At 34.4% G+C, this 22,801-nt stretch overlaps 1 protein-coding gene across 11 annotated transcripts; it reads left to right on the forward strand.

Moving 5' to 3' along the window:
• Positions 1-7,438: 7,438 nt before the first annotated feature.
• Positions 7,439-20,849, forward strand: LOC126709509 (pleiotropic drug resistance protein 1-like). Of its 11 annotated transcripts, none has more exons than XM_050409781.1 (24): positions 7,439-7,689; positions 7,802-7,922; positions 8,002-8,090; positions 8,176-8,260; positions 8,354-8,513; positions 8,618-8,694; positions 8,936-8,989; positions 9,093-9,183; positions 9,386-9,687; positions 9,784-10,065; positions 10,163-10,479; positions 10,563-10,723; positions 10,820-10,923; positions 11,023-11,179; positions 11,257-11,397; positions 11,458-11,570; positions 11,709-12,041; positions 18,186-18,476; positions 18,566-18,649; positions 18,753-18,886; positions 19,222-19,449; positions 19,545-19,716; positions 20,192-20,446; positions 20,529-20,849. In XM_050409781.1, exons 1-24 carry the CDS (start codon positions 7,442-7,444, stop codon positions 20,784-20,786), a joined length of 4,257 nt encoding a protein of 1,418 aa, XP_050265738.1. In that variant the 5' UTR covers positions 7,439-7,441; the 3' UTR covers positions 20,787-20,849. The 11 variants fall into 11 exon arrangements, with proteins under 11 accessions (XP_050265738.1, XP_050265736.1, XP_050265737.1 ...); XM_050409771.1 differs by having other exon boundaries at positions 7,442-7,689; positions 11,257-11,330; positions 11,388-11,570; XM_050409773.1 differs by having other exon boundaries at positions 7,442-7,689; positions 11,257-11,310; positions 11,407-11,570.
• The last annotated feature ends 1,952 nt before the right edge of the window (positions 20,850-22,801 follow it).

Below are 22,801 nucleotides of genomic sequence, written 5' to 3' on the forward strand. Positions count from 1 at the left end.
TTTATGGGTCCTACTATATTATTCAATTTCTTTTTTAACTTCTTTTTTGCACTTACAACAAAATTTTTTTAGTTTCAGCTAAATAAACTGTTTCCAAACGGACATCTTGCATTATTTTAAAATTTGATAATTAATTACTTTGCCTAAATTCAAACATTCTAGATGTATCTATGAATATATATACTAGTGTCCTGTCAAAATATCATTATTTGAAGATATGACATATAATCTTCCAATAGTAACATACATTCACTTCTGTCGATATCAGGATTGCCGGTTTGATCTCTACATGTGATATGTAATATCAATATTGTATCTTATCTGCTCTTGTTTTGTGTGTCGAAAATTCCAATTTGAACCTACAAATTGCAAAAATTACAATTTTGACCTTGCGATCAAGGAAATGTGAAAAACAATTTAATTTACCCCGATCAAATACCAGCCCAAATAATTTTATGTATCAAGAGTCCAAATGACCAAAATGCCCTATGTTGACCAAACTTTGACCAAGTTGACCGACAGTAAAACTAAATAAATAAAAATCATCCAATTGCTACATTTCATTATTTCATCTCAAAATTAATATTTTCTAACATTTTTCAAAAGTTTGACTAAGTCTGATCATAGTCATCCTAAGTTTGACCTAGATTTGACTGAAAATCCGAACCTTCAATTGGAAAAAATTTGAACCCATATTATAGATCTCTTGAATTACCTTTAAAACGATAGCTCGCATGTCCAAATCAGACTTAAAACAAGCAAGATATCACAAAAACAATAAAAAAAAAATGCTCAACACTTTCATTTTTAGATAAAAGTGTTCCAAAGCTTGATTGTAATTTAATCCTAATTGAATTGAATTGTAATTAAATGATCATGGATTGGCCCAAATAAGAAGTCGTTGGAAAAATCTTGTGATGTGTTTCAATTTGATAAGCTTGGATTGTTAAAATTTCCCTTGAATAAAAAATAATTGATCAAAATATCAAAATGGGAATTTCCAAAAAGCATAGAGTAGACATCTTTAAAAGTATACATGGTAAGTTTTCCAATAGTAACTTAATTGAGCCAAATAGAGGTCAGAAAGTCCAAAAAGCAATCACGCAAAAATAGGCAAAATCATAGAAACCAACAAAAAATTCAATTTCGCCTCTTTACTCACAAATTCTTAACTGCTTATGAAAATTGGATTTGAAAATCTGTCTCTCTCTGTGTAGTGTACTTAGGGTGGGGTTTTCTTTTGATTCCAAAGCTAACAAGACTAATGGTGTTAGGGGATTTTTTGGTACATTTATGAAAGTTTGGAGTTAAAATTTCCCTATTGAAAAGACTAGGCATAATATGTCCCAAGGATAACTATGGGATTTATTATCTACCATCTCCTACTAATTTAACCACAATATAATGGAGAAATAAGTTATAAAAATAATGGGGTTAATTTGATAGTAATTTGTTTGTAACAACCATTTGAATTGATAGGGTATAATAACATTTCTAATAAATTTTTTAACAACACAATTATAAATATAATTAATTATTTTTTTTTATTAAAAATACACCAACAATAAGTTTCAAGTTTGTAAAAGATTATGCATAAGGGAAATTTCTATTTTTAGAAATATATTAGGTTTTAAAGGGTTTTTTGAAGTCCATTAAATTTTTTTTTTAAAATTGTTACATGTACTAAGATGTAAGGTTGAATTTAATCAACCATTTTATTGGTTTTATTCCGTGCCAAATTTGCTTGTATTTCAGCATTTAGTAACCCTGTATTTAGGTGGGATTGTTGTAAGGGTAGTGAGTGAGATAGAGTGTTGAAATGCTCAAGAGTGTGCAAGAAAACAGAGAGTCGCGACTTGATCTCGCGGGTGACTTGCGGCTTCAAGCCGCCAGAAACAGCACACATGTCAAGCATGCCAGGAGTTGAAGCGTCATGCTAGCTGGAGCACTACAGGACAAAATAAGACAACTGGCCGTTCTGTTATCGCACAGCTGGATCTCGCGACTCAGTCAAGCCGCGAGCCACCCTTGTTTTGCAAAACCTGACTCTTCACATTCCATTCTCACCCCAGTATAAATACCCCTTATACCCACAAAAGATTGAGAGCTTCCAGAGAGAATTTTGAGAGAGAAACCCTAGAGTAAAACAAGATTGATTCATCTACAATCTTTACATAAGAGTCTCTTCAAATTCCTCAACTCTCTTCCTCTCCATTGTTAAACCCTTGAGAGGTCTTTTACCAAAACCTTTTCTCACCATATCCATTACTGTGAGAGGGTTGTTTGGTATTCTGAGAAGCAGTTAGGAAGAAACCAATCTACATTGGTTGATGCTATGGTCAAGTAGCGGAATCCGGGAAGCTAGAAAAGAAATAGGTTCGGCGCAACCTCGTTGGAGCAAGAAGCTTGAAGGGCTTAGGTGCACTGGGTAGATTAGGCTTGGAGGGTCTATTGCTGTCCATGTATCCCAACTACATTTTCTAGTGGATTACTTACTGCTTGGAGGGCGGTGGAGAGGTTTTACGCCAAGGGTTTCGGTTTCCTCTTCGATAACACATCGTGTGTTGTCCTTGTGTTTGCATCTTCCTTCCCTTTTATCTTTGCCTTTTATTATCTGTTGTGGGTTGTGATTTTAAATTGGCTTAGATTGTTTACCAATTTTGTTTTATAGCTTTTGTTCATTTTCCGCACACTAGTTGTTTGACATAAAGCTTAAATTGGTTATTTTGTAATTGGAGGTTTAAACGTTCAAGGGTGTTTTACACACTATTTGAACTTTCATAAGAAATAACTAGTATTGTCATTTTAGAGAGGAATAATTATTCTCCAATTTAATGAATAGTTATTCCTAAATAATAACTATTTCCTATAATAAAGATGTAACTGAATAAATGCATAGCAATTACACATGAATAAAAATTCCATTACAAGAGCTATTATTGCATACCAAATATGTCCTAAATCATACTAACCATGAATCATGAAATCTGGGGTTCAATCTCCGCCTACGCCAAAAAAACCAATTGGTGTCTTAGTTTAATGATAAAGAGCACAACACAATCGTTATAAATGGATGTCATAAGTTAAAACTCTATGAAAATATCATCTCAAATATATATATATATATATATATATATATTGGCCCCATTTATTAAAAAATAATTTGTTCCATTTTTGGTGTTCTAATTTATGCTCCACCAATTACAACTTATCACACATAATTTTTTATTTCCTTATAAACTTGTCAAAGTTTTAAAAAAAAATTTAAAACACATGGTAAGCTATAATTGGTGGAACATAAAGTATAACACCAAAAGTTAGGCATGGGATTCATATTCATGCAATGAGTGATGTAAGAGGGAATATAAATAATTTGTTTGAAGGTGTATGTGTTTCATTTTATTTTCCATCAACTACATTATGCAAGTATTCTAAATTATAAAAAAAAAAAAAAAAAAAAAAAAAAAAAAGATAAAAAAGAAGAAGATAAAATTGCATTATGCATGTAATCACTTTTTCCTTGTTTTAGGGAAAAAAGATTAGACACATCAATAGTGCAATTGATGGAGTATAAAGTGAAATATTCTTGCCAAGAACTTTGAAGGCATGTACCTTAGTAGTAATCCATGTGCCAACGGGCAGCTCCACGTTTATGTCAAGGTGGTCACAGAACCACCTTGGCTTGCAAAAGTATACACACACTCACTTGCCAAAAAAAAAAAACTAACTAACTAACATATTTTTACCATACTTATAAAAGTGTTGAACATTATGACTTGATACTTACAAAAATTTGGGTTTAACAAAAATAAGAGTAATACTACATTCTCAACATTTTCACAATAATTTAACAACAAATCTTTTGTGGTAAGCTATTACTAATTTTGATTTGGGCCTAATTCTAACATCAATTATTTACCTACCAATAACAATTGTCACATACGATTTATTGTGAAAATATTGTAAACATAGTATAACTCCAAAAATAATTCTAGCCCCCAAAGTATAATCCTTGACCCCTTAAACCAAAAAAAAAAAGGACTTAAATAACAAAAATAAAAATTAGCTCAAATAACAACAAAAATAACCCAAATAAAAATAAGATTAGACCAAATAGCAAGTGAACAAATTATTCAACAAAAAGCCTATTAAAAATAAAAATCACTAATTATTCAAATTTATAACTTGTTCAACCCATTACATAAAAATAAGCTCTAATTTCACTTTCCCTTAAAATACAACATCAAGAGAAATATTGTGGTCTTGAATTCTCCTTGGTGTTGTCAGGAGTTTTGTTATCTTTGGCTTTGCAATCGCAATAATTTTTCTCTTCTTAACGATTTTGTATAATATAATTTTCTTAGTGACCATCCTTAAAAAAATTCCTACAGTCGCCATTGCCCACAGTTTATTTTTCTCTTTATATCATGTGACATAATATTAATACATTAAAATAATTAACATATTTGTTTTAAATGAAGATCTATTGTCAAAGTTTCAAAAAAAAAAAAAATACTAGTCATGTTTAAAATTATTCTACCAAAAGTTTTTAATCATTTAAATAAACTTTCATAATTTATTTTATATTATTGTGAGAATTTAATGTAGCATAATGTAAGAATTACAAGTTGTAAGACATAATTTCACTATATAACTCATCATAAGTACATTAAAACTATTATTGGTATTATTATTATTAACATAATTTGTTTTAAAATAAAAATTCTATTACCAGAGTTGTAAAAAAATAAAAATACTTTTCTAATGGATACAATTGAAAGTATGATGTAACTTTAGATTCCATGATCCAATGGTCGATAAGATTTAGTTTTGTAAATCTAGATGATCACTTGTTATAACTCTTATCAAATATACATAGAGGTCTTTCTAGAAAAAAAAGAAAAAGAAAAGGAAATTCTAAATACATCCCTAAATCATCGGAACAACTACACTAAGCTGGCATCATTTCTTTTTTTAGAATAAAACTCTCATTTAAAGAAAAAGTCAACCATGATTGGCTAAAAAAACCAACTTGGAAGTGTGGAGGAACATCCTCTATCCACACCGATAATCTTCTAACACATCTAACATATTTAGCTGGTTTGTGAGCTACAATATTTCCTAATCTAAAGGCATGAGAATAATAAATATTGTTGGAGGCAATTGTAGAGGATTTTGCTGAGGCAAGGAAATGACCAAATTAAGCGAAGTCGTTATTGCACTGGTTCTTATTTGGCTCTATTTTCTTAAATAGAGACACAATTCTTTTTTTTTTTTTTTTTTTGGAGAGAGTTTCAACCTATGGCATCTTATTTGGCTCTATTTTCTTAAATAGAGACACAACTCTTTTTTTTTTTTTTTTTTTTGAGAGAGTTTCAACCTATGGCATCTGCTCCTGATGATACTCTTTATTATCAGACCAAGACACCAATTGGTTTTTGATGTAGGCGGTGATTGAACTTCAGATCTCTTATTCAACCATCAGAGATTTTACCAATTGAGCTAACTGGAACCCACCAACTCATTTTTATTTCAATCTGCCTATATATAAATTAAAAGACTTCTTCTAGACTTCTGGTACCACTTTATTTGACTAACTGCATGTTATTTCCACGTTGGCCTACCCTTTTTTCTTCACCAATTAGTCAGTCACATAGAAAACTGTGGCAAAAGTTATGCATTTTTTTGTGTTACTAGTTTTCTTCTAAATTAAAACATGTAATAAATATTATTACTAAATTTTCTCATGCTTTTAAAACATTTTCTATCGTATTGTGCAAGTTTTCACCCCTCTCTAAGTTCATCTGAGATTCCTGTTCTCCTCTACCTTCTGTTGCAGAAAAGCTTACAATTTGGTATGTTCACAAACATGTGCTACTTTCATATCTTTTTTTTTTTTTTTAATAAAGTATTTATCTCAAAAATTCGTGTACACATAATTTCATTTTCTATTTTCATCTAAAACTTCAATTACAAACAAGATTTAATAGTTTGTTTAGATTTGTGCAATCAAAAAGTTTGAAGACATAAGTTGTCAGAGAACCCCACCTCTCTCTCGCTCATTATCTACCTAAAAAACAAAAACAAATAAAATAATAAAAAGTTTGTTAGAGACATAATTACATGTTGGTCTTGATACGAAATCCACCACGGTAAGTGCAAAATCTACATTGACCTCATAGTAGATCCTCATACTTGCAGAAGCCTAGTACTTTAATACTGCTCTTTCTTTATTTCTTTTTTGGTGGGGGGAGGGGGGGAGCTTCTATCTAGTGCTTAGTGCATTGGATGGTGCAGACATGTGACCAATTTTGGACATGTGTTCATAACATATCATTTCCAATACACTAAAATACTAGATACAAGCCAAATCTCTCTTTCTATTTTTTTTTTTCTTTCGTGGAGAGGGAGGATAATCACCACTTGAGTAAAGTGTTTCTTTTGAGATAGCATAACGATTTCGCAAATGGCCCAACCTGACCCAAATGGGACAAGTTTTACCCGCCCCATTAGGGGAGCAGGCCAAGTTTTTCTCTATGCCTCATAAGTTATGGTTGGTCGGGCATGGGTGTTACCCAAATGGATGAGTTGGTTGGTTGTAATTAGTAATAAAATTTATTTCAATAATGAATTCATAATAATGTGATATTGCACCTATCATAAAATAAGAATACAAAATTTAAAAGGAATTCTTTTAAATTATTATTATTTTTTTTTTGAAAATACTAAAGATTTTTGACATACACATGGGGAGAGGAAAGAAGGTTTTTAAAGAAACTTACTGTGATGTATATCTAAAAGGACATTCTTTTAAATTATTCTAAATATTAATAGATAATGATGTAAACATTTTTTCTTATGGCTTACATCACATACTTTAATTTATAAGTTCAATGAAATCTAATGATAATCTAACAAGAACAATGAATGAATATGGTATGATTAAAGCAATCCTAAATCAAATAATTCTAATTAAAACATTATTAAAAACCCATCGGGCTGTGGTTAGAAATTGGAATAAATGAAGAATATACTAACATATTTTTTAAAAATTTATTATAACCATTTATATAAATAGATTTTATTTTTTCAAGTAGATTAAGAATATATATACATCATAAACATTTTAACAAGGCAATTTAATATGATTAGTTTTAAAATCATATTTTATTTTGAGAATAATTACCTTATAATTTTTTGATATTTATTCTTTTTAAATGTAGAGTAATTCGATTCCATTCATAATGGATATATAAGTGAAGCTAGTAATCTACAACACTGTACATACGAGGAATGTAAACAGTTAACAGACAATAAAACAAAAGAGAAGCTAAACTTTGATACTTAACGTAAGTTGATGAATTTTACCTGAAAACTTTGGTAGAGAATAATTTTTGTTCCTCTGATTCAGTGGGCTCTCCTCTGTAGAGGAAACAGAGCAATGGAAGTGTTTTCGAGTTCTTCTCGAGAGGAAGTAGGCGAAAAATCTCTGAAATGGGCTGCTATACAGAGACTGCCGACAGGGCATCGTCTTAGAAGAGGTATATTAACTGCAGAAAATGGAGAAGCAAAAGAAGTTGATATTCGAAGTCTTGATGAGCAACAATTAAAGAACTTGTTGGGCAAGCTTTTGAACCAGGACGAAGATAATGAGAAGTTCTTGATGAAGCTCAAGGACCGCTTTGTTCAGTACGTCTACAAGCTCGTGAGGAATTAATGTTTATTACAAATTTACACACATCTATGATTATGAATGACAAGATTGGCTTTAAAACTGATCTGGGTCCTTCTTTGTATCTAGAGTTGGGATTGAATTTCCAAAAATTGAAGTCCGGATGGAAAGACTAAATGTAGATACCGAAGCTTATATTGGAAGCAGAGCTTTACCTACACTATACCACTTCACTATAAATTTCTTTGAGGTATTCTTCTCCAACCCAGGACTCAGAACCAGTACTCTTTTGGAGAACTCATCTTGTACTTTTTCTCTTTTCTATCTAGGGGTTGTTGAATTCTTGTCATATAATTAAAGGCAAAAAGAAACCATTTTCAATTCTTCATGATGTCAGTGGAATAATCAAGCCTGGCAGGTAAAAAATTGTATATATTCTCTTTAAAACATTCATTATAGGCTGTGTCATATGATTGATATCTAATTGATGATCAATTTTACAGGACGACACTTCTTTTAGGCCCCCCAGGCTCAGGGAAGACCACATTGCTATTGGCTATGGCTGGAAGACTTAGTTCTGATGTCAAAGTAATGAACTTTAATACAGTTCATTTGTTGACTATGCTTTCCTACATTTTGTTGCATTATAATCTAATTTGAGTCTTAAAAAAAAACTTTCAGCTTTCAGGGAGAGTTACATATAATGGCCATGGAATGGATGATTTTATCCCACAAAGGACATCAGCTTATATAAGTCAACATGATGAACATATAGGAGAAATGACTGTGAGAGAAACATTGGCCTTCTCGGCTAGATGTCAAGGGGTTGGGCCTCGTTATGGTCAGTCAAAACTTCCAACAATTATATATATATATATATATATATATTGCTGTTTAGTCTGTAGCAAGTTTGAATCCATTGATATTTATGGGATGAATTTGCAGAAATGTTGGCAGAGTTGTCCAGAAGAGAAAAGGAGGCAAACATTAAGCCAGATTCTGATATTGATATTTTTTTGAAGGTCAGAAAAGTAGATTCACAGAGACCTAGTTTTACATTGATGGAAAAAAAAAAAAAATTGTATTGAAAGAACTGCATGTGAATTTTCTTTTTCTCTTTCAAATGTGCCACTAGCCCACTATTTAGTATTCACTGTATAACACACGCACTGATTTTATTATTATTTTTAATGTTAAACAATATAATAACCCCCACAAATCTGCTAACACTTGTTATTATTCCTTGTTTTTTCAATACTACAGTCTCTTTCACTGGAAGGGCAGAAAGCAAATGTTCTGACTGATTATGTAATCAAAGTATAAACTCCGACCCAAGTTATAGAAAATGTTTTCATTATTGCACTGAAAAAGATCTTGTCAATCTATGTTCTTTCTCAGTTGTGCTCTTTTAACTTTGCAGATTTTGGGATTGGAAATCTGTGCTGACATTATGGTAGGGGATGAAATGCGCAGAGGTATCTCTGGTGGACAAAGAAAGCGAGTGACAGTAGGTAAGAGCACATTGGAATACCATGCACATGCAGATACATATTTCTTCATACAAAGATAGATACAACTAAAAGCTTGTTCACTAAATTAATTTCTGAAACTTCAAAGAGTTCTTAGCAGTAATATATGATTGTGCACCAAATTCAAATTTGTGACTTAAGTGCATCGGTGAGTTTTGGTTAAGTCCAATAAAATATGATATAGGGGAGATGCTGGTTGGACCAGCAAGGGCGCTTTTCATGGATGAGATATCAACTGGCTTAGACAGCTCGACAACTTTTCAGATTGTGAATTCAATCAGACAGGCAATTCACATTCTTGAAGGGACAGCCGTGATCTCTCTCCTCCAGCCAGCACCAGAAACGTATGAACTATTTGAGGACATAATTCTCCTATCAGAAGGGCAAGTGGTGTATCAAGGTCCCCGTGAAAATGCACTGGAGTTTTTTGAATCTATGGGCTTCAAATGTCCAGAGAGAAAAGGAGAAGCAGACTTCTTACAAGAAGTACTACTACCTCTCAACTCATCTGCTTTCTCATCATATATGTTTCTGTAATTTATATTTCACTGCACTAAATTTCAATCTTCTGCTATTTTATAGGTGACATCAAGGAATGATCAAGAACAGTATTGGGCTAATAAAGACATACCTTATGCTTACGTTACTGTCAAGGAATTTGCTGATGCATTTAAGTCATTTCACATTGGTCAGAAACTAGGTGACGAGCTTGCCATTCCATTTGACGAGGCTAAGAATCACCCTGCTGCTTTGACAACCACGAAGTACGGTGTTGGGAAGAAGGAACTGCTAAAAGCTTGCATATCAAGAGAGTTATTGCTGATGCAGAGAGGCTCAGCCTACTATATTTTCAAAATGGTTCAGGTAAGTAGCAGGATAAGAATATAATAGACATACTACGGTACAGATATGTGTGTTGCAAGGTTTAATAAGTTTTTTTTTTTTTTTTTTTTTTTTTGAGGTTTTTTTAATGGCTCTGTTGATGATTTCACTATATGTAAAAACTAAGAAGCATCGGCATACTACAATGGGTGCTCAAATTGTTATGGGTGCCCTGTTCTTTACAATGGCCACAATAATGTTTAACGGATTCGCAGAGCTTGCCCTGACCATCATGAAACTTCCTGTCTTTTACAAGCATAGGGACCTTCTCTTTTTTCCACCATGGTCATATGCACTACCCATATGGATCCTCAAGATTCCAATCACAATTGTAGAAGCAGCCATTTGGGTGTCGATGACTTATTATGTTGTAGGCTTTGAAGAAGACTTCACACGGTAGGTAATAAACTTTTTTTTTTTTTTTCAAGTTTGCTCTTTACATTTTGGATTCCAAAATATAATGAAGGACCCTATGGCAGGTTCCTCAAACAATTCCTTCTACTTTTTTGCGTCACCCAAATGGCTTCTGGACTTTTTCGATTTATCGCAGCACTAGGAAGGAATATGATTATCGCAAACACGTTTGGATCTTTTGGGTTGCTTCTACTTATTGTTCTGGGTGGATTTGTTCTGTCAAAAAGTAATTTTTAAATTACATGAACTTAATATAAGTCACTTTAGTTTCTCAAGCTTCCTCATTGCCATGTAATTTATATTTGTATTCTTTTTGCCACAGATGAAATTAAAAAATGGTGGGAATGGGGTTACTGGGTCTCACCTGTGATGTATGGCCAGAATGCCATAGCAGTGAATGAATTCTTAGGGAAGAGTTGGAAGCGTGTAAGTATCACTTTCTCAAGTTTGGAAAATGAGAAAAGAAATTGGGTTGACCTTTAAACGATATCAACTAATTAGTGAGGATATATATATTTGTTATAGGCTCTTCCTAATACCACAGAACCACTTGGACTTGTGGTCTTGAAGTCTCATGGACTATTCCGAGAAGAATATTGGTTTTGGATTGGAGTAGGAGCTTCAATTGGATTTGTTTTTCTATTCAATTTTCTTTTCATATTGGCTCTAACTTATCTCAACCGTAAGTTCCCCTCGTGTTCATCTTCGTATTAATGCATCTTTGGCTTGAAGTTTTGACAAAAAAATGTTCTGTTATAGCTTTTGGAAAGCCTCAGGCAGTCCTATCAGAGGAAACGCTAGTTGAAAAACATAGTGACGGAAAAGAAAACCCAGTTGAAAAACATTGGGACAGAAAAGAAAAGGACATTGAACTATCACACAATGAAAAGACCTCATCTGGTAGGTTAGAAAGAGGAGCTGACATTCAAAGAAGTGTATCATCAGAATCATCATTAGCAGCAAGAAGCGGAAGGAATTTATTTAATCAGAACAAGAAAAAAGGAATGGTTCTTCCATTCGAACCGCTTTCTATCACCTTTGATGACATTAGCTATGCAGTGGACATGCCTCAGGTAAGCAACTTCATCATTCTTCTACTACATCCAACAATCACGGCTTAATTTACTACATTTAGTAGCTTTTAAATTCTTAAAACTCTAATGGTACCAGCTTAAATTCTATTCATCCTGGGTGTATTGCTATGCTTGCAGGAAATGAAATCTGAAGGTGTGACACAAAATCGTCTAACACTTCTCAAGGGTTTGAGTGGTGCTTTCAGGCCAGGAGTCCTCACAGCTCTAATGGGTGTTAGTGGCGCTGGGAAGTCAACTCTAATGGATGTTTTGGCTGGGAGGAAAACTGGTGGGTACATCGAAGGAAGCATCATGATATCTGGATACCCAAAGAAGCAGGAAACTTTTGCTCGCATAGCAGGTTACTGTGAGCAAAATGACATCCACTCTCCTCACATTACAGTGTACGAGTCACTGTTTTACTCTGCATGGCTTCGTCTAGCTCCTGAAGTTGATATCACAACCAAAAAGGTAATGTATTTAAAATCCATTTTAGAGTCCATTTACAACTTGCTTGTACTACAAGCCTATTACTTGTATAGTACACGTTGTCTACCTATATAAAAGTACAGTCCTTTTACAATCCATATGGTATATATTTTGTTAAATGGAGGGAGGTTCCATAAGGCAAATTGGGTGTGGGTGCTTTTTCCCAATTTATGAGAGCATTATACTTTACACTTTTAGCTAAAATGAGAACTCTCTTAATTCACAAGACATTGGGGCTTTACTCATCCAAGAATATCCAAGTAAACAGGGTGTTGAAGATGACTTAAACGACAACAGCAACAATAATGAGCAAAACGACAGTAGGAGTAAAGGTTGTAAATATAAAACGACAAGGAAGAAAGGAAAAGAGAAACTCACCGTTTCACTTAAGGATTAGCTGTAGGAGTTAGTTACAGTTTTGCCACCTGTCATTAGTTGATTGGTTGAACTCTTAAGCAGTTAGTTAATTCTTTTGGGCAATATGTTTAGCCCCTGTTTTCTCGTATATATACAAAGCATGTAGCTAATTATTCATTTAACAACTTGTAACAGATTGATAAGCAAATATAGAGTTACTTTTCTCTCAAAGAAAGTTCTTGCATTTCTGTTTTGTATTTTCTGATTTCACATGGTATCAGAGCAATTTTCTTTCATTTTCTCACCAACCAAACAAAATTTTTCTTTCCAAACTTGATCTCTTAATCACTGATGGCTTTAGATTCCTCAAGCTCACCTTCTTCTTCATCTACATCAACTGGCAGTGCTGCCATGGTAGATGAATCTGCTAATAATCTGTACTTCTTACCAGCGAATGAAAATCCTGGTTTGATTCTCACTTCTCAGCCTCTTACTAGTCCTGAGAACTACATGACTTGGGCAAGATCTGTGTTTCTAGCCTTAAGTTCCAGAAATAAGTTTGGATTTGTTAATGGTTCAATTTCAGAACCAAATCCAACTTCACCTCTGTTCAACTCTTGGAACAGGTGCATCACTACGATTCTTTCATGGCTGACCAACTCTCTCAGTCCTGACCTCAAGGCAAGTGTTATGTACATCAACTTTGCGAAGGATTTGTGGATTGATCTCAAGAACAGGCTGTCTCAAGATAATACGCCTAGATTGTTTGAGTTGGAGAAGGATATTTCGCATTTGGTTCAAGGATCACTCTCGGTGAGTTCCTATTTTACTAAATTCAAGACCTTGTGGGATGAGTTTGTGAATAATCAACCTTTTACTGTTTGCACTTGTGCTTGTGTTTGTGGTTCTAAGTCATCTCAGTTAGATGCACAACACAAAGAACATGTTTTTCGTTTTTTAATGGGGTTAAATGATAGCTATGGCAACTTGATTGGACAAATCTTGCTTATTGAACCTTTTCCCACTCTTAGCAAAGTGTGCTCTTTAGTTTTGCAAGAAGAGAAAATGAGGAATATAGGAAATACTGTTAATGTAGTTCAACAAGTGGATGCTGTGGCGATGTATGAAAATAACAATAGGCCATTTCAAGGTGCTCAAGGTCAGAATAAAGGTGGTGGAAAAGGAAAGAAAGATAGACCAGTTTGTACCTATTGTGGTTTTACTGGACACATAGCTGATAAGTGCTATAAGCTCCACGGATATCCTCCTGGTTATAAGTCTAAAGGAGGCAATAGGTCAATGGTCAATCAAGTTTCAGGTCCTTTTGGGTTTGATGTCAATAACATTGGTTTTCCTAATGTTCAATCCAATGTTTTGCCCACTCAAGGAGTCCAATCTGATGGTATGATTCAGAATTTGGTCAATACTCCTTTTGGTGCTCAGACTGGTTTCCAGAATGGTGTTGGAAATACACCATTTGGCATTGCACATGCTGCATCTGGCAATACTGTTAGTGGTGCTTTTCTGCAGCAAAATGCTTCCTCCTAGCAGCCTCAATGTCCCATTTATCCAGCTCAATGTGAACAATTGCTCTCTTTTCTCAAGGGGTATCCAGGTTTAGGTTCAGGTTTTGGCACTCAAACCAATCATGTTGCTTCTGTCATGACACCCAATGCCATTTCAGTCTTACCACAGACATCATCATCATCATTCCCTTCTTCTTTCAACTCAGCTTCTATTTCCTCTAATTTCTCAGGTAATTCCTTTTGGATCCCTCCTAATTTTTCTCATTCTGTTTTTTCTACTCAAGTAGTTGATAGAACTATGTTCAAATTTGATTCTTGGATTATAGACACCGGTGCCACTGATCATATGGTCCATTCAGTGTCTCAATTCACTACTATCACTTCCATTGTTAACACTTATGTCTATTTGCCAAATGGGGATCAAGCCTTAGTCACACATGTGGGCACTGTGCATATTTCATCTACTCTTGTTTTAAAAGATGTGTTGTGTGTTCCATCTTTTGGTTTTAATCTAATTTCAGTTAGCAAACTTACCAAAACCTTGTTTTGTTGTCTCATTTTCTTTGGTAATTGTTGCTTCATTCAGGACCTTGCTCAATGGAGCATGATTGGTCAAGGTAGAGAGAGCAATGGCTTGTATCTGTTGGATTCTTCACATCAACAAAGGTCTACTGCTCTCATTGCTATTAGTACCAATTCCTTTTCAAGCACAGAATTGTGGCACAATAGATTAGGACATCCTTCATTTTCAAAACTTCAATTGTTAAAGGGTGTTGTAAACATTGATGTTTCTAATAAAACTACATGTTGTGATGTTTGTCATTTTTCAAAACAAAAGAGGCTTCCCTTTCCTATAAGTACTCATATTTCTTCTGCTCCTTTTGATTTGATTCATTATGATCTTTGGGGTCCTTTTGCCACTTGTACTATTGAAGGTTGCAAGTATTTTTTAACCATTGTGGATGACTTTTCTAGGTGTACTTGGGTATATTTACTCAAGCTTAAATCTGACACTCAGTTTGTTATTCCAAATTTTGCTAATATGGTTAAAACTCAATTCAACAGATCCATTAAAACCATTAGAAGTGATAATGGGACTGAATTTTATCTTAAAGATTTTTTTCACTCTAATAGCATTTTGCATCAACTAACTTGTGTTGATACTCCTCAACAAAATGCAATTGTTGAGAGGAAGCATCAACACATTCTTAATGTTGCTAGAGCATTAAAATTTCAATCGCATGTACCTTTATGTTTTTGGGGTGATTGCATCCTCACTGCTGTTCATTTGATTAATAGGGTACCTTCTAAGTCTTTAGGTAATAAAACACCTAATGAAATGCTTTTTCATTCTCCACCCTCTTACACACATCTTAGATGTTTTGGTTGTTTGTGTTTTATCTCTACCTCCTCTTCTCACAGACACAAATTTGCACCTAGGTCTAGAAAATGTGTGTTTTTGGGCTATCCTCATGGCATAAAAGGCTACAAAGTGTTAGATCTTGCTACCAATTCTGTCTACATTTCTAGAGACATTGTGTTTTATGAATCTAATTTTCCTTATGCCTCTACTTCATCTCCTTCCAATTCTTATTTGACTGATTTTGTGTTTCCTCATATCAATTCTAGTTCTTCTTGTACTTCTGATTGTCTTTCTTCCACCACCCCTGCCCATTCTTTTCCAGATTCTATTCCCATTTCAGATTCTGATTTGGTTATTTCACATTCTGATTCTGTTGCATCCGAACCTACTCCCCATACTTCTCTTCCTAAATCCAATTCTTTAGAACCTACTACCCATGCTTCAATTCCTATTCCTGACCATGATAATACTCTTGATTTAGATATCACACCCATTACTCAGCCTGTCCAACCTCCTTTAAGAAGGTCTACTAGACCTCATGTGTCTCCATCTTACCTATCAGATTATTCTTGTAAATCTGTTGTTAGTGCCAAACCTAAATCTGGTCTGCCTTATGCTCTTTCTGATTTCATGAGCTATTCTCACTTGGGTTCAAGATTTAAATCTTTTATCCTAGCAGTCAGTGCTACTCCCTCAGAGCCTGTTTCCTTTCATCAGGTTGTCCAATTTTCTGAGTGGAGGGCTGCTATGGACAAAGAGATTGAGGCTTTGGAAGTGAACAATACTTGGTCTTTAGCCCCTTTACCTCCTGGCAAGACTGCCATAGGCTGCAAGTGGGTTTATAGAATCAAATACTTACCTGATGGGTCTATTGAAAGGTACAAAGCTCGGTTGGTTGCTAAGGGCTTCACTCAGAAACTTGGCCAAGACTACTCTGAAACATTTTCCCCAGTTGCTAAGTCTGTTTCTGTTAGGATTGTGCTTTCCTTGGCTGCTGTGAAAGGGTGGGTTTTACATCAAATGGATGTAAACAATGCCTTCTTACATGGTGATTTAGTGGAGGATGTTTATATGTCTCTTCCACCTGGTTTTCACAGCAAGGGGGAGGGTTTAGTATGCAAGTTGAACAAAAGTTTATATGGTCTCAAACAAGCTTCAAGACAATGGTTTGCAAAGTTTTCAACTACCATATTGCAGATGGGGTTTGTGTAGTCAAAATCAGATTACTCCATGTTCATACATTCACAAGAAGCTTCTTTTACTGTTCTTTTGGTGTATGTTGATAACATCTTGTTGACTGGAAATGATCCTACTTGTGTTACTGCCTTAAAGAAGTTTCTTGATGATCAATTTGGTTTGAAGGACCTTGGTTCATTAAGGTATTTCTTGGGCTTGGAAGTAGCTAGAACTGATGCAGGCATTATTTTAACACAGAGAAAATATGCCTTAGAGATATTGCAAGACACAAGTTTCATAGGGTGTAAACCAGTCCAGTTTCCTATGGAACAGAACCTTAAACTTGTCTAAGTATGAAGGAACATTGCTTGCTGAACCAGGGATATACAGAAGGCTTATAGGAAGACTACTGTACTTAACTTTGACAAGGCCGGACATAACATATGCTGTACACAGATTGAGTCAATTTGTATCACAGCCTAGAGAGCCACATTTGTTGGCAGCACACAGAGTACTTTAGTTCATCAAGGCTTCACCAGGAAAAGGGATTTACTTCCCTAGCAACACAGAGTTGCATATTAAAGCCTTCTGTGATGCTGATTGGACTGGATGCCCTGATACTCGTAGGTCTCTTACAGGATATGCAGTGTATTTAGGGAATTCTTTAATATCCTGGAGGTCCAAGAAACAAGGAGTGGTGTCCAGATCTTCTGCCGAAGCAGAATACAGGGCTATGGCTAGTGTAGCCTGCGAAATCACTTGGGTAATGCAGCTACTGAAGGACTTGAAGATTAATCATCACAAACCTGCTATGTTATTTTGTGACAACCAGGCAGCTCTGTACATAGCTGCTAACCCCGTTTTCCATGAGTGAGCAAAACATATAGAAGTTGATTGTCATCTGGTTAGAGACAAAATCTTGGAGGGTAAGATCAAAATTTTTCATGTAACAACTAATTCCCAAGTTGCTGACATTTTCACTAAAGGTCTGGGCATGGCAGCATTTACAAGACTCTCAAGTAAACTGGTTTAAAGGATATATTCCAGCCAAGGCCTCTGAAGGAAAATAGCTCAGTTCAAGTCACAGAGTTTGAGACACTGGACTTGAGGGGGAGTGTTGAAGATGACTTAAACGACAGCAGCAACAATAATGAGCAAAATGACAGTAGGAATAAAGGTTGTAAATATAAAACAAACAAGGAAGAAAGGAAAAGAGAAACTCACCGTTTCACTTAAGGATTAACTGTAGGAGTTAGTTACAGTTTTGCCACCTGTCATTAGTTGATTGGTTGAACCCTTAAGCAGTTAGTTAATTCTTTTGGGCAATATGTTTAGCCCCTGTTTTCCCGTATATATACAGAGCATGTAGCTAATTATTCATTTAACAACTTGTAACAGATTGATAAGCAAATATAGAGTTACTTTTCTCTCAAAGCAAGTTCTTGCATTTCTGTTTTGTATTTTCTGATTTCACACAGGGCCATAATGGAAAATATACTTGGAGAGTTCTAGTGAAATAGGAATGACCATCACTCATCGTTTTCAACATTTCAATGCATACCTATTTAGCTTCTATCTTGTTGTGGCTAGTCCATCTTGGTAGTTCACACATGCTGAAACACCCATATAATATGAGGCCAAAGGAGACAAAATTTTCAAATTCTTTTCTAACAAGTTGAATGTGTTCACTGTAATGGTTTGCAGATGTTTGTTGAGGAGGTCATGGACCTTGTGGAGCTGAACTCAATAAGGGAATCAATTGTTGGATCGCCTAACGTTAATGGTCTCTCAACTGAGCAGCGCAAGAGGCTGACGATTGCAACTGAGCTTGTTGCGAACCCATCTATAATATTCATGGATGAGCCAACCTCAGGTCTTGATGCCAGGGCAGCAGCAATAGTGATGAGAACAGTGAGGAACACAGTAGACACTGGAAGAACTGTGGTGTGCACTATCCACCAGCCAAGTATTGATATATTTGATGCCTTTGATGAGGTATTGATCTCTCCACGGTTGAGGAACAAAATAGTGTCATGGTTTCTACATTTCATACAAGAATTAGACACTTATGTATACATTTGCAGCTATATCTTTTGAAAAGTGGAGGACAAGAAATATATGTCGGCCCAATAGGCCACCGTGCTTCACATTTGATCAGTTACTTTGAGGTGAGGCTAATTACTAGATGCTAAGAATTATTAACATATTATTTGAAATACATTTTCTCTATTTGAAGCCATACTAACATAGATGAGTTTATCCTTTCTCCAGGGAATCCGGGGAGTTAAAAAAATTAGAGACGGAATTAACCCAGCCACATGGATGTTGGAAGTGACAACTGCAGCACAAGAAGCAGTTCTGGGTGTTAATTTTTCTGATGTATACAATAATTCAGAACTATACAGGTGATCTCATGTAAACTATACACCGAAAAATAAAACAAAACAAACTTAGAAAGAACTTCAACAAGATTCCCTGTGGTTTTTATCAAAGCTGATCATAATCTTCTTTCTCTTTCGTGGGCCTTAATCACATCGATTCAAAATCCATTTAATTTATGTTCTTTAAATACTTTCAGGATATTCATGTGACAAAGAAGGTAAAATTTCCCAAAGAATAATGTCAGAGGGTTTCTAGAATGGACTAAATGAAAAAAAGAATAAATGTTCATTAGTTTGTAATTTTCCTCATCGATAATTAAGACTGTGTGTGTATTAACACCGTAAGGTCAATAATTCAGGAGAAACAAAGTCATGGTCAAAGAACTCAGTAAACCTCAGCCAATGTCAAAAGATCTGCACTTTGCTACTCAATTCTCGCAATCATTTTGGACCCAGTGTAAGGCTTGCCTATGGAAACAGCACTGGTCTTATTGGCGAAATCCACAGTACAATGCAGTAAGGCTATTATTCTCGATTTTCATAGCTTTAATATTTGGATCAATGTTCTGGGACCTTGGCCCCAAAAGGTAATTAATTGAGGAAAGTCAAATAGGTTAAATTCTGTAGATTTAACATTTTCCTTTTTTTGTTATTAATATGATAAGATTCTTTGGAACTGCAGGATAAGGCAGCAAGACATTTTCAATTCAGTAGGTTCCATGTATGTTGCTTCTCTATTTATTGGGATTCAGAATGCTGCATTGGTGCAGCCAGTAGTGGCTGTTGAGAGAACAGTTTTCTACCGAGAAAGAGCAGCTGGAATGTATTCTGCTTTACCATATGCCATTGCACAGGTAGAGGATGCTTATATTTTAGCAAGAGCAAACCTATTACATGGTTTGTTAATCTTTTTTGCAATTGCCATAAATTATTGATTTTGGCATTAATTGTGGTGGAAGATTATTCAAAAGTTTTGAAGTATATTTGTATGTATGTATGTAAGTACAAAGAGAGAAAAAAAGATAGAGATGGCAGTTGTTAAGCCTAAAGATGTACATTAACATACCCTATTGAGGTGTGATATAATTGCATCAGGATGCCTAAGTACATGATCTAATAGGTCCTTCGACAAGAATACAGGAAATAGAATAACAAAAATGATCTAACAATGAGTTTGAGGTAATAACAATTGGCTTTATGATTAGATGATCATAAATGTTAATATTTTACTAGAGAAAATTTGGAATATTTTCATGAAGTTTGGTTATTTAAGCAAGATATAAATCATAACAGCTCCTCCAACTAAAGATTCTACTGTTTCATCTGCAGATTACGATTGAGATCCCATACATTTTCATTCAGGCTGTCATATATGCACCGATAGTATATTTCATGATTGGATTTGAGACCACAGCTTCAAAGTTCTTTTTGAATTTCTTCTTCATGTACTTCACCTTCTTATATTTCACATTCTTTGGAATGTTGACAGTAGCAATCACTCCAAACTATAGCATAGCTGCTGTAGTTTCTGTTTTCTTCTATGCATTGTGGAACCTCTTCTCAGGATTCCTAATTACACGATTAGTAAGTATAAGTGGACCCTATCCATTCCACGCATCTACAAGGCAATGTCATATGGATATCTAAAGGCTTATTGTTTTTGCAGTTTATGCCTGTTTGGTGGATATGGTTCTATTGGGCATGTCCTTTCGCTTGGACATTGTATGGATTGATTTGTGCACAGTTTGGAGACAGCAAAGACAGGCTTGATACTGGCCTAACAGTAGAAGAACTTATGAAGAGTTATTTTGGTTTTAAAACTGACTTCCTAGGAGTGGTTTCAATTGTGATTATAGGAATCACATTGCTTTTTGGAGTCGGCTTTGCCTTAGCAATAAAGGTTTTAAACTTCCAGGGAAGATGATGAATGTGTTTACATCATTTTGTGATCATAATTTATCAGAATTTCATGGATACTATATGCATGTACTTTTTTTAATTGAATAAAAATGTGCAAGTTTGATAGTTCTTTTCTTATAGTAAGTTCTTTTCTTTTTCTTTTTCTTTTTTTGGCTAAATATTCTTATATATAATAATAAGTAAATAATTTGAAAATAAGTATTATGAATCCTAAAATTTATTATTGCTAGTTGCCGACCCACGTGATGCATAAGAATAAATAATTATTTTGTATTGTAATATAAGTTATAATTTTTTCTCAAAAGTTTTTTGAAAATAATTTGTTCTCCCTAAAAATTAAACAATTTCTTTTTGGTGCACTCAGTCAATTTCGATTCCCCTTCAATCCATTTTAGACTAATTGAGCCTTAAACTGATTATTTTTGTAGGTTTTCTTTTCACGTTTTGCTCAAACATTCTTTTTTTTTTTTCCTTTCATTTTTAGGTTTAGAAGTATGAAATTTTATTATATTTGGGCTACACTCTTTAGTTTTGAGTTTAAAATACAAAGAAAAATACTAAAATAGACATTAGAAATTAAAAATATGAGCTCTAAAAATGTAATAAAAATGATAAATATTCAAAAGTCTTATTCAGTCCATTCTGTCATCTTCGGTCCAATTTGGTCCTATTTAGTCCATTCTATCCACCAAAGTTCTATTCGGTCAAATTCCTCCCATTCAGTCTTATTTAGTCCATTTAGGTCTAATTCGGTCCATTCATCACACATTGTACCTATTCGGACCACATTGGTCCTATTTTTTTCACTTCGGTCTAATTCAGTCTATTCAGTCCACATTAACTCTATTCGGTCCATATTAGTCCTATTCTGTCCACTTTGGTCCTATTCGGTTTCATTTTGTCTACTTTGGGTCTATTTACTTTTATTCGATCCACATTGGTCCTATTTTGTCCATTCTATGCACTTTGATCCAGTTCAGTCCTATTCAGGCTATTCGGTCCACTTTGTCTACTTTGGTTCTATTCGGCCCATCCTATTCCGTCCACATTGCTCCTATTAGGTCTCCTTCGGTCTAGTCTATCCAATTTGGTCCAATTAGGCCCATTTCAGTTCCATTCAGTCCATTCTGTCTACTTCAGTCCTATTCGGTTCACTTTGTTCCATTTGGTCCAATTCGGTCCATTCAGATCACTTCGGTTCATTTTGGTCCACTTCGATTTATTTTTGTGCACTTATATAATGGGAAAATACATGTTTGGGTTGAAAACATCTATAAAAAAAAATCTCAAACTCGTAATATCTAAAATCTTAAGCACAACATTTATTATTGCTATACTTTTGTTGAACTACATTAATGTAACATTTTAGTCTACTTTGATACGATTAAATTTAAGTGAAAGTCTTTCTAAACATAAAGACTATGAATAGACAAACATAATCTTTAGAGCAGTTATTCATTTATTTTAATGTAAAATAAATAAATATATACATATGTACGTATGTTTGTATAATTCTTATTTAAATAAATTATTCAAATTATTTATTCCTTTAAAAGAAATTATCATGATAATCAAAACTCATATCAAACTTATACTAAATATGTACAAAAACAAAACGTATGAACTCAGGATAGAGCACTTTAAGTTGGACACTCTTGTTGCCTACTCGAATTGAAATCCATAAATTGTAATATGTACTTTGAGTTGATTCTTTGACCAGCAAGGGCATTGTTCATGGATGAGATATCCACTAGCTTGGACAGCTCAACAACTTTTCAGATTGTAAATTCACTCGAGCAATCCGTCCGTATTCTCAATGGAACTGCCGTCATCTCTCTTCTCCAAACACCTCCAGAAACTAATGAACTATTCGATGATATAATTCTTCTCTCAGATGACCGAATTGCTGGAGTTTTTTAAAAATGTTTTTTTTTTTGTTTTTGTTTTTGTTTTTGGTGGGGTTGCAATAGCTGACATCAAGGAAAGACCAAGAGCAGTACTGGGCAAATAAAGATAAGC

Source organism: Quercus robur, chromosome 12, assembly GCF_932294415.1.
Source record: "Quercus robur chromosome 12, dhQueRobu3.1, whole genome shotgun sequence".
NCBI lineage: Eukaryota > Viridiplantae > Streptophyta > Magnoliopsida > Fagales > Fagaceae > Quercus > Quercus robur.

Bases quoted from the DNA above. Each gene is read 5' to 3' on its own strand.
- LOC126709509 (XM_050409779.1), top strand. From the start codon at position 7,442: ATGGAAGTGTTTTCGAGTTCTTCTCGAGAGGAAGTAGGCGAAAAATCT. The intron at 8,990-9,092 runs GTATAAACTCCG...TTAACTTTGCAG, and splicing joins TGACTGATTATGTAATCAAA to ATTTTGGGATTGGAAATCTG. The intron at 20,447-20,528 runs GTAAGTATAAGT...TTGTTTTTGCAG, and splicing joins GATTCCTAATTACACGATTA to TTTATGCCTGTTTGGTGGAT.